Source organism: Cyprinodon tularosa, unplaced genomic scaffold (assembly GCF_016077235.1).
Source record: "Cyprinodon tularosa strain WSP-4 unplaced genomic scaffold, ASM1607723v1 ctg120, whole genome shotgun sequence".
Classification (NCBI taxonomy): domain Eukaryota; kingdom Metazoa; phylum Chordata; class Actinopteri; order Cyprinodontiformes; family Cyprinodontidae; genus Cyprinodon; species Cyprinodon tularosa.
This window is the reverse complement of record NW_024038004.1, coordinates 3,741,944-3,759,394: the sequence shown is the minus strand read 5'-3', so window position 1 is coordinate 3,759,394 and position 17,451 is coordinate 3,741,944. Positions and strand designations below refer to the sequence as shown.

At 37.8% G+C, this 17,451-nt stretch overlaps 1 protein-coding gene and 2 gene segments (V, D, J or C); 2 read left to right on the top strand and 1 right to left on the bottom strand.

Annotated features, from left to right (window-relative positions):
- Nucleotides 1-17,451, top strand: part of LOC119775922 — a 75,173-nt gene that overhangs the window by 41,291 nt on the left and 16,431 nt on the right.
- The window catches only part of LOC119775928, a 49,857-nt gene that overhangs the window by 17,621 nt on the left and 14,785 nt on the right, over nucleotides 1-17,451 (bottom strand).
- Nucleotides 150-16,016, top strand: elavl1a (ELAV like RNA binding protein 1a). Of its 6 annotated transcripts, none has more exons than XM_038274039.1 (7): nucleotides 150-283; nucleotides 8,571-8,630; nucleotides 10,356-10,536; nucleotides 11,162-11,265; nucleotides 11,750-11,903; nucleotides 12,040-12,265; nucleotides 13,512-16,016. In XM_038274039.1, the coding sequence occupies exons 2-7, from the start codon at nucleotides 8,595-8,597 to the stop codon at nucleotides 13,834-13,836; spliced, it is 1,026 nt and encodes a 341-aa protein (XP_038129967.1). In that variant the 5' UTR covers nucleotides 150-283; nucleotides 8,571-8,594; the 3' UTR covers nucleotides 13,837-16,016. The 6 variants fall into 6 exon arrangements, with proteins under 6 accessions (XP_038129967.1, XP_038129960.1, XP_038129951.1 ...); XM_038274032.1 differs by having other exon boundaries at nucleotides 11,750-11,912; XM_038274023.1 differs by having other exon boundaries at nucleotides 10,344-10,536.

Genomic DNA, 17,451 nt, shown 5'->3' with positions numbered 1-17,451 from the left:
TGTATTTCATCGCCTCTAATAGATTTAAATACATTTTCTATGTATTTGTGATATATATTGAACATTTACAAATATATAATAAATGGAAGCTTTTTGGTGTGGATGAAAATAGTGGATAGTAAGCAAGATAAGGAGCATGCTGAGTATGTCCTGTAGAGGCGTCACGTGGTCACGTCCTCCTTCCTCCGCTTCTTCTCGACGTCAGGCTGACTCGAAGGCAACGTTATCTAAAAGGAGGATAAATAGAAGCGGGGAGTAGAAACAGCAACTACCCCATAAGCTGGTAAGAATCGAATATATAGTTTTTCTTTTTATAATCGGAGAGATTTACTAGTGTACGTCGAGGTTTCGTGTCTCGATAGTTTACAACATGCGAATGGGCGCCATGCTGTTTTCAAGGCCTGTGAAGCTGAATGCTAACGGTGTTAGCATCCGAGGCCTGTTAGCAGGCCGCGCGGGTTTTCGGTGCCGCGACGAACGAAGGCTGACAGTACGCTCTCTAAAATGGGGACGCGATGCTTTGCGTCAATGTAGCACAACCCTGCTAGACAGACCAATTTCCCCCACCTATAAGTGGTAGCTCCATACGTTACTGCAAATAAAAACAATCAGTCTATTGCTTGGAGTCAAATAGAGTTTCACTGCAAGGGTTTTATCTTTAATAGCGGGAAAGGAAGTCTGCAGCTTGCTATCATGCTATGCTATTAACTTATTGTAATGCTCCTCGGGCCGCTGCATTGTACACTATTTTTTTTTATTATAAAATGGTAAAATACAATTTTCATATATGAAAACAAAAAGCATGATACTATATTTTTCATCATTCAACTGAAGCCTTTAAGGAGCAAACAGCAGGAAAATGGATCGAGCAGACAACCAATCTTATAGGATGATGCGGTACACCATGGCAACGGCCTAGTTACTAAGACAACACATTCAGAAGTACAGCGTGAATTTGTTCTACAATAATATATTTTTGACATGTGCACAGTAATTATTGGTAAAGTTCGGCTCTCTTTTAAATCTGAGTTTTTGTTCTCCAATGTTTCTTTTTATTTTTCATCTTCGAGATTAAATACGAATACTAGTACATTTTGTTTATAAAAAAAAAAACTAATGTCAGTAACATGGGGTTTAAATTTTATTATTGTCATGGTAGTTGAGATGATTGTTAGTTTATTGTTTTATAATCAACTTACTTTTAAAATAGTGAGAAGCTGAGACAAAATCCCATTGGATTTTATTTTATTTTTAGATATTCCACTGTGCAAACTACATTTGGAAATTGAGAAAACTATTTTCAAGTTGAGATGTTTTCTGGAATATGTACTGCTTAATTAGGGGGGCCACATGCCGAAGGCATGGCCCACCTACTACTATCTCACATATTTATTCCGCGTATTATTTTTATTATAGCTTATAGTTCTCCTCGCCACCAAAAACTTCGGCGCGTAACTAGTCACGCACCATTCGTCGGATCGGGCCCAAAGTTGGCACACGCGTAGAGACCAATGGGGCGATGCGTGCTTGTATAAAACTTTCTCATTAGTCCGAAGGTTTGCGAATTATTAGCGAAAACGTCGCAAAAAATTCCCATAGGAAATGAATGGGGAGAGGAAAAAAACAGCATAAAAAACAGCGCTTCACTGTGTTGGCATACATTCACGTAGAAAAACAGTTTAAAGCTCAGTTTGTAGATAAATCCTTCGTCTGCATAAAACTGAAGACGGCATGTTGATAACTGCTACGGTTTTTGTATAATCAGACCTCAAGCGCCACAAAGTTTTGGCAAAATCCAGCCTTCTAGAGTGGAGAGACTGAAAAGCTAGAGTGTGAGGCAGCCGTTTTTTTAAGACCCAAAAACATTTTAAACTCGCCCTCACGGCCACATATTTATAGCTAGAGTCACCATTTTTGGTCAGTTTGTAGACTGAAATCTCTGGACCCACACAATGTCTTCGGAATTACGGTAGGATTAATACTTTTCCTTAAAAACCCTCCAGACCGACCTCAAGTCGATGAAAATCAGAGCCGTTTTTCATTGGTTTTGGAACAGCAGAGGGGAGAAAAACGAATGACATTATGTGTTTTAAACTCGTCATAAATATTGTTCTGAAAGACACACATACACCAAAGTTGGCATAGTTGGAGTGAAAGGATGGCTGACGCTCACGGTGAAAGAATTTTTTGAATAACTCATACGGTTTTTGCTCAGCAGTCGTTTGTTCGGAGGACATTTTAAGCACCAGAAAGCTGGGTGACAGTGTCCTGCTGCAGCTAGCTCAATTAGAAGCTCAGCTGTGATGAAACGTTTTTTCTTTTTCTTTCTCTTCCCATTCAGGTTGTAGATGACCTACAGCCATGAAAGTTACTCTAATTGAAGTAAAGATATAGCTGTAGCTTAGATAAAAATAATTTTTCAGATATCATTTATGGTTTTTACTCAGCAGTCATTTGTTCGGAGGGGGGCTTTAGCAGCTTAAAGGTGAGTGAAAGTGTGTTGCTGCAGCTAGCTCAGTTAGAAGCTAAGGACTGAGGACCCGTTTTTCTTATTCTTTCTCTTCCCATTCAGGTTGTAGATGACCTACAGCCATGAAAGTTACTCCAATTGAAGACAAGATATAGCTTTAGCTTAGATAAAAATAATTTTTCAGATACCTTTTACGGTTTTTACTCAGCAGTCGTTTGTTCGGAGGGGTGCTATAGCAGCTTAAAGGTGACAGAGTGTGGTGCTGCAGTTTAAACAAAGGGAGGAGCAGGTGGGATCAGCCATTTTGTTTGTGCTTCGTTTTGGGTTGTGAAAGAGCTACAGACATGAAGGTTACCCCAGTCTGAGACAAAGGATAGATGTTTCTTTCACTGAAAGAATTTTTCTAATACCTTTTACGGTTTTTGCTCAGCAGTCGTTTGTTCGGAGGGGTGCTATAGCAGCTTAAAGGTGACAGAGTGTGGTGCTGCAGTTTAAACAAAGGGAGGAGCAGGTGGGATCAGCCATTTTGTTTGTGCTTCGTTTTGGGTTGTGAAAGACCTACAGACATGAAGGTTACTCTAATTGAAGTAAAGATATAGCTGTAGCTTAGATAAAAATAATTTTTCAGATATCATTTATGGTTTTTACTCAGCAGTCCTTTGTTCGGAGGGGGGCTTTAGCAGCTTAAAGGTGAGTGAGAGTGTGTTGCTGCAGCTAGCTCAGTTAGAAGCTAAGGACTGAGGACCCGTTTTTTCTTATTCTTTCTCTTCCCATTCAGGTTGTAGATGACCTACAGCCATGAAAGTTACTCCAATTGAAGACAAGATATAGCTTTAGCTTAGATAAAAATAATTTTTCAGATACCTTTCACGGTTTTTACTCAGCTGTCGTTTGTTCGGAGGGGTGCTATAGCAGCTTAAAGGTGACAGAGTGTGGTGCTGCAGTTTAAACAAAGGGAGGAGCAGGTGGGATCAGCCATTTTGTTTGTGCTTCGTTTTGGGTTGTGAAAGACCTACAGACATGAAGGTTACCCCAGTCTGAGACAAAGGATAGATGTTGCTTTCACTGAAAGAATTTTTCTAATACCTTTTACGGTTTTTGCTCAGCAGTCGTTTGTTCGGAGCTGTTCCTCCCATTCAAAAAAGCCTGACAGCGAAGGAACGATAGTGCTGCGCTTTTCTCTCTGTCACTGACAGGCTCGTTAAGCGTTGTCAAGGTAACCGTGCTTCAAAGAGATTTTACCTCTGCTGTTTTAAACAGCACATATTAATCCAATGGAGGGTGAAAGCACTGATTTAACATTGGAAAATGGACACTATATGACTGCTGTCCATGACACTTCCCTTGCCACTCAACACTGATAGACTTTCAAAATAAGACTCCAGGGACCCTACAAAATAAAAGCCTCTATATTTTTTACATATATTTATTGCCCTATATGGCTCAACATTATGACCCAAACTCAACCCCATTTTAGAGAATAGACTCTAGGAGACTGTTTAAAACACACCCTATGGCAAATTTCAAAATAAAAGCCTCCCATTTCCGCTTCATCTACTGCCCTAATAACATGGAAAAAGAGTGATTTAACGATTGGAAAGTCATCAACTATCATTGCTGGGTCTGAACATTTTCTCTAAACACAACTCTGTTGGACTTTCAAAATAAGACTCCAGGGACCCTACAAAATAAAAGCCTCTAGATTATACTAATGCATTAATTGATGCAAATGGCTCAACATTATGACCCAAACTCTTCCAGGTTGTTTTTATTAGACTCTAGTGACCTTTTCAAAACACACCCCAGAGCAAATTTCACAATAAAAGTCTCCCATTTACTCTGTAATACAGCAGCTATTCACCTAATAACATGGAAAACCAGTGATTTAACATTTGGAAATGGATTCTATATCACTGCTGGGCATGACCCATCTTTTGATGCACATCCATGATAGACTTTCAAAATAACACTACAGGGACTCTACAGAATAAAAGCCTCTTCCTTATACACACTCATACATTCTGGCATATTGCTCATAGCCATTTGTAATTTCATCACTGCAATGGCTCTGAGCATGCGGGCGGAGCCCGCCATTGGTGATTTCATCACTGCAATGGCTCTTAGAAGGCGGGCGAAGCCCGCCAATGGTGATTTCATCACTGCAATGGCTCTTAGAAGGCGGGCGAAGCCCGCCAATGGTGATTTCATCACTGCAATGGCTCTTAGCAGGCGGGCAGAGCCCGCCAACTGCGCTTTACCCACTGCGGTTCAATATGGACAACCCATATTACCCTTGTGCATCATATGCTGTGCACGTCTATTTCCCAGATTTCAGCACAAGTGGCACACAGCTCTCTTTGCCCATGACCTAGCCCTCTTTCCTTCCCTCAGCAGCCCTCAAAGGCGTAAGCAGTTGGTCTGGGGAGCCCCAATGTCACTTGCCAGGGCCGTATTGGCCCAGTTACCCAGACGGGCAGTAGGTGGCCCCCCTCAAAATTTCTTTAGAAATTTTCTAGTTAAATATGTGCTTATATACTGAAATATAGCTTTGTCAAAAGTCCCAATAATAAGCAGTCTCTGAACAGAACTAATGGAAAGAGAAAGTAAATGAAAGTTTTTGGTGTATTTACAATGTCAGCCTATATTCTTAATACTCTATATGTACAGTATTATATGATCTAAAGAAATAGCTGATACTGAGGGATGACACAAGTGACTTGTGCACAAATAGCAGATGCAGAATGATGCGACAGTAGCACATGTACCTTATAAATGTCTCTTCAATTGTGTTTTAAAATTTCTTGCATGTTATAGAGACATTAAACCGCACTCTAACACTCATTAATTAACCTTACTATTCCATTATGTTGTAAAATACCTGCCAGTAATAAAGAGGCCCTAATCATTCTGTGTGGGGCTGAACAATGCAGTTTTTCTTTGAGTCTATACTAGTTTTTCCTTTCCCATTTATATGATTAAAAGAAAAGACACAATGATAACAAATGTTACTTGAGTAAAAATATAAAAAAAAAAAATTTAACAAATGGAAGGAATGGCAATGCATGCATTTTACATGATCTCAAAACATAGCTGCTGAATTCACTAATGCACTGGAAAATGCATGCATTGGCTGATTTAAAAAAAAAAGAAAAATGCATAATATATTGGTCTATTTCTACTGTTTGGTGGCCGATCCCGGTGGTAGGTGATTGATAACCACACTTGCTTATGTCCAGCGCTTAACTCCTCTGTTTTCGGTCCATCCTATATGTGATCTTTTTCAGGAAAGAATGAAAAGCTACTCTTCTTGAGATGTCTGCATGGTTGGAACATCCTTTCACCTAACATTCTTTCATCTGCAAATTTTGTGGGGAAAAAATGTAAAATAAATACTTTATAGTTAAACTTCCTTAGCTGTTTCTGAAGTGATTCTGCCTACCAACGTGGAGGTTGGCGACTGAGTGAATTCGGATATGTGACATCACATGGGAACTACAGGATTCCTGCAACATGGAATTGATCTTGGTTCACTACCACAGCAAAATAAAAGCTGCCAGATTTTCAGAATGAATAAAAAACTATTTAAAAGATGTAAATCATATGATATAGCAAGGTGCATCTTTGCACACCTACTTTACTAACAATAAGAGTTTATATTAATTTAAACATCATGAAATATGTTATTTAGAGAAAAAAAACAACCTGCAGCTCTTGTCAGTCTTGCTGCAAAGGTGTCTAGCTTATGGAGCTTGCTGTGTGCTGCACCAATCTCTATATTGAAGAAAAACTAGTCAACAGCCCAGTGTTTCTAACTTTGTATATTTGGGGACATTTCTAGCTACATATTTCCCCTTTTAAAGGCAACTAGAGAAAAATCTTGTCACTTTTTCTCAGTGAGTTTAGCAGCCTTCATATGAAACCTTCCATTACTCTATGGTTACTCTGACAACAGAAAGCAGAGCTGTGGTGAGTCTCTCCCTGCTTCCCTGAGCACTGTCTCACAGGCAGCTGTCTCATCCTTAAATCCATAGTCGGAGCAAAAAGGAGACGTGCCATTTTCCCACAGCTAATGATGCTGTGGATTCTGCCAGGGTTTACCAAGTGGGATATAAATAAAATGATTATATTTCTTAATTTCCGTATTAAAGGTGCAGTAAGAGATCTTGGAAAAACGGTTCCAGCCAGCTATATTTTTGAACATACACAACCATGCCTCTCCCTTCAGACCACCCAATGAAACCAAGCCTTCAAAACACATGAACCTGCATGCTGTTTGCAGCGCGTCTAGAGCAGCGGGAACATTGTGTCTAAGCAGTGAAGATGCAGAGCGCTATGATCACTCCTCTGAAACAGTTTATTAACACCTAAATTAACCTAAAATGCCTAAATCTGCCGGAAAAACATGTTCACTTTTATTATCCCGGAGTCTGCAGTTTGGATTACATACATGAAAAAGACCTTTCAGCTGCAGCAGCAAACTGTGAGGAGGCGACTGGCCCAGAGGCTGCTGTTGAATGGGATTCCTAGTGATAGTGCACCGTCGGTGTACGGGGGTCTGAGCGGTTCCGACGGAAATTATATTTGAAGTCAGGATGATAATCTGGATGATCTGAGAGCACTGAAGATGGTTTCAGGTGGACTTTCTCACTTTAAAATAGATTCAAACTACTTTTTACCCACTGATTATAGCATATATAGCTGCCATTGTTACAGGCAAAGAAAGGATAGGGTAGCTTCTCCCAACTTGCATCAGACCCACTTTTTCCACTGCACAGCCAGAGCAGCAAAGAAGCTTCAGCTGTGCATCAGAGCTAAACTTCAAGTATAAACAATCAAACAGCACAGGCGTTTTTGCTTCTCTTGCTGCTTTAGGTGTGAATAGGTTGACCAGAAGTCCTCTTTTTTTCCCCCAAACATGTCCTACTTTTCAGACCAAAAAATTCTAGGGGTAATTTCAAAATTGTCTGGGATTTTGGTAGACTTCAGTGCAGCACATAGTCGAAACAGGGAGCCAGCGGGGGACTGAGTGAACCTGGTAACGGCAGCCTCGAAACACACGTCCCCGTGCTTCCCCCTGCCTACCTTACTGGTCCCCAGCCCCCCTCCTCAGGTCCAGTCAGCGGCTCAGCAGTCGAACCGAACCCCCTGCTTTATTTGTGAACGTAGCATAACAGTGGCTAGCTTCCAGCCATGGCGTCCTGCATGCTTTCATGTGTCAGGGTACGCGCACAGGAGCAGATGACCCTGATTGACGTGTCAGGAACCAATCGTGCACAACGGGCCGTCTTTTGTGATTGGTTGGGGTTATTCATGGATTTCTCGCTGTAGTGGGGACCATTTATTTTAGTTTCATTTCCAGACCTTCTATTTCACTGCTTGCTAAGCAGTTGATCTTTAAGCCACATGGTAAAAAAAATGCGTCAGAAAAAATCTTCTACTGCTCCTTAAGGCGAGGTATGAAAGCCAAATCCCAATATGGAGAAAAAACACAAAGACACGATCAGCAAGCAGGCAAAGAAGTTTAATGAATTCAGCAGAGAAGATTAAAAAAAAGAAAATAAATAGGCTCAAAAAAGACATTAGTAAGAAACCCTGGTTCAGAGTAGCTCTAGAAGAGAGTCTAGGTTGTACCTCTGGTTTAGTTGGACGCCCTTTAAGGCCCAGCATGAAAGGGTTGTGTTAAAAGGATTATTTCCCTTCTGCAGTCATTGTGTCATCTAACAGTGAAGTGTGGATTATTTCCCTTCTGGTTTCAGACTGTTGTTTAGTTGTTTTTTTTTTGTTTTGTTTCCATTTCTCATCCCCCTTGTTGCCCTCATTTTGCCAAACATGTTGCATTTCCAGGCTCCATAGCATCTCCATATACCATGATGGTAGTCACTCCAAACCCAGTGAAGTTCTGTCATTTCCAGTTTAAGTTGATTTTTAACAAACATTACATTTTCTATACTTGAACTCCCCTAAATATTAATCAGGCCAAATTAATTCAAACAGACTTTTATTCAGCATCATAGTTATTTCCCCGGTTGTGTGTCCTTTGTAGTGTAGCGCATGTTTCGTGGCAGTCATGCTGTCTGCTTTTTGTCTCATTTTCGCTCAGCCTCAGGAGCAGTGAAGTGTCTTCATGGCAGTTCGTCGAGGACACAATAAGTACTTTAAAGTGAGTATTAATAAATCCCTGCTCCCAATGCAAGCAGTGTAGTAGCGTGTCACCTGTTTGCAGGAAAACAAAGTGCAGGCTTTGTTATTCACCAGAGATTAGATAGCGTAACTGGCAGATATTTTTTGCGGTTTGCTGGATAAAAGTAATGATAAATGTCCAACACACAGCTGCTCTTTGCCCCCACCAAGCTGACTGGTGTAATAACAGGGCTCTCTTTCATCCTGATGGACAGTGTTTCCCACTCAAAGGACTGCGTAATCAGAGTCCCTCGCTGATCTGAATGCTCCTCATTTAGGTTGATTTAATGGTTAGTTTTACCTTTAAGTCATGCTGTGGGAACTTAACAGATGGAGAGACAGACTCCAGAGATCTTTACACACTAGATTTGACCCATCTAGCCAAAGAAAATAACTGAAAATGGAGATTAGCTGTGTGCTGGTTATGGTGATGGAGCTTTTTAATCTTAGAATGAATACAATAATGCCACACAAGCTACTCAGCTACTTTTTTATATTCAAATGTTTGGCCTGTGACTACAAAAAAAGAAAAATGAAGATAAGGCTGAACTTTTTCCTCAGTCTTTAATAGCTGTTTTATCTTTCTTCTATAACTGTCTGTAGAAAAATGAACTTGGCGTAAGATTTAGTTACATTTATGAGTAACATAACCACTTTGCCATTGCAAAATGAGTCATAAAGTTGACAAAAAATTTCTCATCACCTTTTTTACTCTGTCATCTGTAATCTATTTGTTACATATTAAAGACTAGGCAAAAAATACAGTCCTTTACTTTGTTTTTAATTTTTTGTTGAAATTGGATTGGTTAAAATAAAGTCCGGTGATCTTCTAGAGCCATTTATTTAGTTTGATGTAAACAGTAGCCTATCTGGCAATGCATGCAAGCAGTCCTTGTGATTCTTTCAAATTTTGGACACTATCTGGGTAGACAATTGCAATTTAACTATGAACTATGCTATTAACATGTCAAAAATGAAAATGGGGACTAACAGTCGGTTGAAAATTATTTGTTACATAAATCTATCTCTATGGAACATTTTAGAAGGAAAAAGGGATGGTTTTCCTGAAAGTTAGAGAGGCATACAATAATACAAGTGATGCTTCGATGACAAACTAATCCTCAACTCACATGAACTTGCCTGTTTCAGGCAAGATCAGAGTGAAGGAACCTTTTTGTTGTTGAGGAGAATGATCATAAAGATGTAGGACAAGCTGTGATTTCCCCAATTTCAGGTTCTTCTCCACCTCCTATATTAAACTTATTCCACTTGTCACATTGAAAATAAACCTGAATCACTCGTCATCTCTACAGAAATATAACTGATCCAAAGCGTCAGGATGTACTCTACCCCAGACCATGGACACCAATATAATTTGCTTTTAACATTAGATGCTATTTGTCTGTTTCACTTTTATTGTGTAATTTTCTTTATTCTTTTCTGGGAGGCAAACATTTATAAGTTGGTAGAATAAAAACTGATTTCCTGGGTAAACTGTGGTGAAATCAATCTGCTCTTTTCCTATTCATTCTGCCTATTTGGCTTCATTTCAGAATCTTTTTAACAATTGCAATTTGTCAGAAAAAAAAAAAAACTACAGAAAAATGTGTGTACTTTTATCTGTAGTTAGTTTACCAAGTGTCTTTTCTGTTTATTCAGTGTGCTTATTATGTTTTTTTTTTCTTTACAACTGGCTGACTTGCAGGACGTGTATGAGATGTCTAACGGGTATGAAGACCACATGGGAGGGGATGAGGCGAAGGATGCAAAAACTAACCTGATAGTGAACTACCTGCCTCAGAGCATGACTCAAGACGAGCTGCGAAGCCTCTTCAACAGCATTGGAGAGGTGGAGTCCGCCAAGCTGGTGCGAGATAAAATGGCAGGTAAGCAAAACTGTGGAGAATAAAAACGTGTAAAAAAAAAAAAAAAGTTAATAAATAAACCATAACATAAAAAACTCAAACAATTCAGCTGACAAGGGAAACAAATGAAAGACATCATGCGACTACCAAAGGCAGGGTGGCAAAGGTCTAATATAGCCTCCAACCATTGAGTTATGTTACATAGGCTATGTTCACTATTTTTGCACCACCAGTGACTTCAACACAAATGAAACCTAAAGCGCAACTTAAAATTTTTTTTTAAATAATACTTCATTTTTTTTTATTTTGGGTTTTAGAAATAGTTTAGCCTTTATTATGTATATATGCTTTAAGATGACCTTAACTTTGTGAGGTTGATAGATTATGGTCTCGTTTCTGGGTTCTGTTCTTTCCTATTCTGTTTTTATTTTTGCTTTTGTTTTTTAACTGTTCCAGATTAATTCCCATTTAATCACAGTTTTTGACCCACTTTTGAATTTGTTATTGGAACTTTTGATGGTCTGTTTACTTTGCACACCATGCAATATTAAGATTTGTTTTGGTTTTTAATATTTGTTTGCAGATTATTTTGAACTATACAACGTTTTTTTGTTTTATTTTATTGTTTTCCTTTTTTTTTCTCTAGGCCACAGTTTAGGGTACGGATTTGTTAACTATCTTAACCCTAGTGATGCAGAAAGAGCTATCAGTACTCTGAATGGACTAAGGCTACAGTCCAAAACTATCAAGGTAACGTCCACTAAGGTGTTCTATAATTCTCCAAGCAAGGTTTTTATTTTCTTTTTACTCTCCTGTGGTTCCTGTGCTGTCTGCTAACTAGCTAATAACATGTCAGCCTGATGAAGGGATTGAGAAGTCGAATGACTTGCTTCCCTTTCTGACATGTCTTACTTTGACAGGCCGTTTATATATTTATACATACATATTTTTAGGTTTTATTTATTTTTTGTAACTGTAAAAGTTTGACATTGATTTTAGGTGCTGTAGTTTTTGGTCTGAGATGAGAAGTAGAAGGAAACAATTAGATTTTTGTTTAAGCTTTTTTTTTTTTCTTTTTTTTTATATTGGTTGTTTAAAAAAAATCTCAAGTAAAGTTAATATTTAAAAAGCGCAAATGAATTGTCAAAGTACTTCTGGTAAAATTTTTATTCACATTCACAACAATTTATTATTTTTTTTGTATTTTTAATGAAGTTTTCATTCCCTCTGCCAGGTTTCATACGCACGGCCCAGCTCTGAAACAATAAAGGATGCAAACTTGTATATCAGCGGTCTGCCCAGGTCCATGACACAGAAGGATGTGGAGGAAATGTTTTCTCGCTTCGGGCATATCATAAATTCCAGAGTACTTGTTGATCAGTCTTCAGGTACGACAGGTGAATGACTTCCTTGCTTTTTAAAAATAATTCTAGCTATTGAATATAAGAATGAGCCACCATTCTTAGGTGTGCTTCCAATGCCGTTGATTGAAAATGTAGTCACAGTTTGTTCTGTGGTTTCCAGGTGTCTCTCGTGGGGTGGCTTTTATCCGGTTTGATAAACGAGCCGAGGCTGAGGAAGCTGTCAAGAGCCTGAATGGTCAAAAGCCGCCTGGAGCCTCAGAGCCGATCACAGTGAAATTTGCCGCCAACCCAAACCAGGTGAAGAATACGCAGGTCATCTCGCAGCTCTACCAAAACCAGTCCCGGCGCTTCGGCGGGCCTTTGCACCACCAGGCACAACGGTTTAGGTGAGTAGCATACATTTAAACACAACTACTAATACTCTTACTTTTATTTGCTTTATTTATTTATTTATTTTTGTCGTTGCACTAATAAACTACAGCTTCAATAATGCTGTGACTTTTTAATACTCTAACAGTTTCACATATTATTACTTTGTACCTTAAAACTTCAGTGAATTTTATTGATATGTGATCGGATAGATTAACATTTTTCCCATCATTAAACATCTGAAAACTCAAGAATCTTTTATTCAGCCTTCCTGTGTTACTTGTTTTCCCAGCACCCTGTTTTGTTTTTTGTTGGATAACCTGTTTTAGAAGTTATGCAGTGTTAGTTTTGTTTTTTGAGTCGACATTTTTCTAGCTTTTAAAAAAATATCAAGAGTTTTGGTGTCGTCTTCGCTGCACAACTTCTCCCACAGTACAGCTTTTTTTCCTTCATGGTTTGGGAAAAAACTACTAATTTCCTTTACCTTTGTATTCTTGTTGTTATTCTAAAAATGACAAATTTTTACAGCATAACTAATACTTTACAACAGCCTTTAAAGTTTCTTCCACCTAATGGATCGCTGCAGCTCCTCCAAAGTTACCATTAGCTGTTTGGTTGTTTTTTATTGTTGATGCTTATATTGCCTGGATGTCAGTTTAAGTGGGTTTTCATGTCATTGGTAGGTTTGCACTGCAGCGGCCTTCTAGCCTTTTTCTCTTCAGGTTATAGATTGAACTGTAAGATGGTTAAAGCGTTTAGTGTTTTAGAAGCTAACTCTGCTTTAAATGTCTCGAATAAATATTCACTCATTCAGTTCTATTAAAAAGTTTAATGGATTTTGTCCGTCTTGCGAACCTTCTAGGAAAATCTAAAAATTGATTTTTTTTTTTTTTTTTGTGCTGAGTTGCTTTAGTAAAGTAAAGGGAGCTGAATATGCATGTCACAATTTTTTTTCCTTTTATATGTAAAAATATCTTTGGAAATATTATCTATCTTCCACTCCAGTTATGTGTTGCTTTGCTTTAGGCCAATTATTAATATCTAATTGAAATACATTGTGCATTTTATGATAGTAATTTTACTAATCATAAATCATTAAAGGGGAAAACGTTAAATGGTTTGGTTGCTTTCAAAGACACCATCAATAGTTAAATAGTTAAAACTTTAGGGGAATGGCATAACATATTTTACTAGAGCAACATTTTGTTTTAATGAAATCTGTCGCATTTGCTCTAAGAATATGGTGATGCTTTGTGTTGACAGGTTTTCTCCAATGGGTGTTGATCACATGGGCGGCATGGGAGGCGTGAATGTTCCCGGTAGCTCCTCGTCTGGCTGGTGCATCTTCATCTACAATCTGGGTCAGGATGCTGATGAGAGCATCCTGTGGCAGATGTTCGGCCCTTTCGGCGCAGTCACAAATGTTAAGGTGATCCGCGACTTCAACACCAACAAGTGCAAGGGATTCGGTTTTGTAACCATGACAAACTACGAGGAGGCGGCGATGGCCATCACCAGTCTGAACGGGTACCGGCTCGGAGATAAGATATTGCAAGTGTCCTTTAAGACAAGCAAGGGCCACAAATAGATTGATATGGACAGTTTGTGTAGAAGGGTGCAGTTAACAGGCTGTGTCAGGCTTTTTAGTAGAAAAGTGAATTTTAATGCCAAAGTCTGGCACATTTTCGGTTTATTCGTATTTTGAGTAAACTGAGAATTTCATTCTTCTGCACCTTTGTACTTGTCTAAAGAAGTGTCTTTTCATGTCTTTGTTTTTCCGTATTGATATACTAATTTTTCTTTTTTTTTTTTGGGACTTGATGTCACTCAATTTAAATTTGTTTTTGTATTCATAATAATTCCTCAAATTGATTGAAATTGTCAAAATCTAAAATACTGTTTTATATGTTGCATGATTCATAGCATGAGGACAGTGGAGGGCTCCCAATAAAAAGAATTGAGTAATAAAAAAACAGCTTATTCAAAAATGGACAATTCAATGGTTAACATGGAGCAAAAATAACTAAAAACTACACATGCCAACACACCAAATAGTTAAATACGGGGCATTGTTTTGAACATGTTTGATAAAAGCAAAGCACTTTTTAAATGTTATGTTTGCAAATTATCTGGATATCAATCTTCTGATGCTGACAAACATCAGCTCATCCTCTGACCAACATTTCGACTGTGAAGAGCTTTGCAGAAAAATCTATTTGTTTTGGTACCCCTAAGGGTTTGTCTCTGTTTTTACATAACTCGTATTCAAGAAAAGATTAAGACAATATATAAGACTTAAAAAGGACCTAAGCCAGAGATCCCAAACATCAAACATTTTTTAGGGGATTTAGTAAGAAAACTCGCAATGTTTCTGGATTTTTTTTTTATAAATCGGTACTGAATTATGTGAAGCTTTCTGACATCAACCCCTATTAGTATATATATTTTTTTCTTTTGTTTTAATTATATTTCTTTGTAGGGAGCCACATTTCTGTTTCAATTTAAGTTGCAAGCTTGTGCAAAGAAGAGCTAAGTTTGGAGATAAATGAATAGCCTTTGTTAACAATTAAAGTTAAGGTTTGCTTTTGTTTCTTTTTCTTTTTTTTTTTGATTTGGTTGTTCCATTATAAATATTAAACCATTAAATTTTATTTCATTTTGAACGTTTTGTTTTGTTTCGTTTGTTTCTTTCATTTATTTACAATTTTTATTTGGGTTTTGTTATTTTATTTTTTCGAAGCAGAAATTCTCCAGCGTCCCAGAAGTTCACGATGATTCTTATCTATTCTCCATAGCAAGACAGAATTCATATATTAAACATCAAGTGGACCAAAACAAATTTAGACGACTGAGGGAGGGTTACATTGTGTTGATGCCGCGTTTTAAGAGAAAACATCCTTAAAGAAAATATAAAAGATTAAAAAAATAAATGAATAAAAACAAAAAATTAGAACAGAAAGGATTAGTAAATTGAATTTATGTTAGGATTGGCTGTTCTTGCATAAATAGCCCCCCATGAATCTGGTTGCTCTTTCAGAATGTGTATTGGATATTTTCTAGATTTACATTTTAAGAAAAGTCTTTGGTATTTAAATATTTTAATGTCAACTCAAAGTGATTAAAAAAAACGAATATTAGCAGATATAGCTTTTTTTTCTGGTAAGATCTGAATGTTTTCATATGTCAAGCTCAGCATACAGCAGTTCATCTTCCTTTCATTGATTTTGTGGAAAAGTGGTAAGAATGATTTTATGTCCTTTTATCCAATCTCAGCAGACACTGACCCAGGGAACATTTGGTATGTATTTAAACCCATCAAAATAGGACTAAAACCAAGTCAAAAAAGAAAATCCAACCTTCAGGATATCCATATGTTTGGGTCCTTTGTGCAATATTTTAAAACTTGCTGAGAGCAGGTGATAGTCCTGGACTTTTTATACACTTTGTTTTATACTGACATGTTACTGCTTTTGTTCTTTTCCATGTGCAGTTTTGTTTGAAATGTGTGAAATGTTAAAAGTTGTTTGATAGGCAGTCAGAGAATACTGCAGTCTGCCTTAATTTATATGATAAACTAGTGTAAAATAAGTTGCATTTATTTATTTGACTGTACGCTATTATACTTTATACATATTCTAGTGTTTTTAATGGAACATTGTTTTTGTCATAAACATGTTAAACATAACTTCATCTAATGTTTGCTAACATTGAGTAACTTCATTGAAATGTGGAAACATTACAGAATTACTAAAATTACATGTCTTCAGACGCCTACTGTGCATTTGTTTACTGTTCTATAAATATATAGAGAATTCTGTGCATAATGCAGGTCATAGGAGTTGCAATAGTTGGAAAAAAATGTTGCTTATGTTAATGAATACCAATATTATATATTGCACCTAATCTGGTAAATATTAGAATAAACATTTAGAAACATCCTAAATGTACAGATGCCTATAAATCTGCCAGTAAATCAAGAGCATTAAGGGATAACTACAAAGTTTAGTAATTGTTATGTTCTTTTTAAGTTATTAAACATGCATCTATAATGGAGAATATGACCACTCCTTTATTGGTTTAGTCTTGCTTTAGAAAATGTGTTGTGAATGAAAACTCTTACAAAACCTAAAGCTGAATTTTTACATTAACTTCTAAAACGATATTTACCTGGCATTTTAACATTTCTTCATTTACATATCCGTTAATATTTTTTCAAATGCTTGCCATTCACCTTTTGGAGCATAGTTTATGTTAGCTCATTGTAGGCCTGCAGAATGGCCCCACAGGGCACTTCTAGTTTCATTCTCTGCATTTTCTCTATTGGTCAGAAACTTGCACTCTGTTTCTATGCTGATGCTTAAATCTCAGTCCAATAGGATCCTCTCAGGTGACATGGTGGTAAAACCTTAAGGGTTAAATTATCCTGAAAAAATCCTCTGCTTCCTGTATTGATTGTTTTTCCAAGTCAGTTTGCTGGTAGCTCTGCGACCTTGGAAGACATGCATGTATGGAAACATTTTATGAGATCAGCCTCAGATACAAAGAAATACAGTCTGTGCTTGGCTTTAGACATGCTTTTTACATAAGTGAGAGTTCTGAGCAGGATTTTGCACTTGTAAAGAACATTCTGAACAAGTGGATCTAGTTGAATTTGTTAGTGGCCAGGGGCGGTGCTCTGGTCGGAACTTTCTCTAGATAGCATAGCCCACCATCCATCCATTTTTTTTAACGCGCTTAATCCCAAGTGGGGTCGCGAGGGGTGCTGGTGTCTATCTCTAGCTGTCAATGGGCGAGAGGCGGGGTACACCCTGGACAGGTCACCAGTCCATTGCAGGGCAACACAGAGACAAACAACCACAACACACACAAGGAGAATTTAGAGAAGCCAATTAACCTTACAGTCATGTTTTTTTTTTTTTTTTTTTTTTTTTTTGACTGTGGGATGAAGCCGGAGTACCCGGAGAGAACCCATGCATGCTCAGGGAGAACATGCAAATTCCATTCAGAAAGACCCTGGGCCTGGAATCAAACCCAAAACCTTCTTGCTGAGCAACCCATAGCTCACTAATAATGCCTGAATGCTGGTCAGAAGCTTTCTGATAGCAGATCACAAAAACACTGCTCTCCTAACATTGATTAGATTTCCGACCATGTTTTAAGCTCAGCCATTAACTGATGTTCCTTTACACAATAACATCAAGAG

Coding starts and splice junctions, on each gene's coding strand:
- elavl1a (XM_038274017.1), top strand. CDS start 8,595: ATGGCAGTTCGTCGAGGACACAATAAGTACTTTAAA. Junction 8,631..10,343: donor GACACAATAAGTACTTTAAA/GTGAGTATTAAT, acceptor TCTTTACAACTG/GCTGACTTGCAGGACGTGTA. Junction 11,913..12,039: donor TCAGTCTTCAGGTACGACAG/GTGAATGACTTC, acceptor TGTGGTTTCCAG/GTGTCTCTCGTGGGGTGGCT.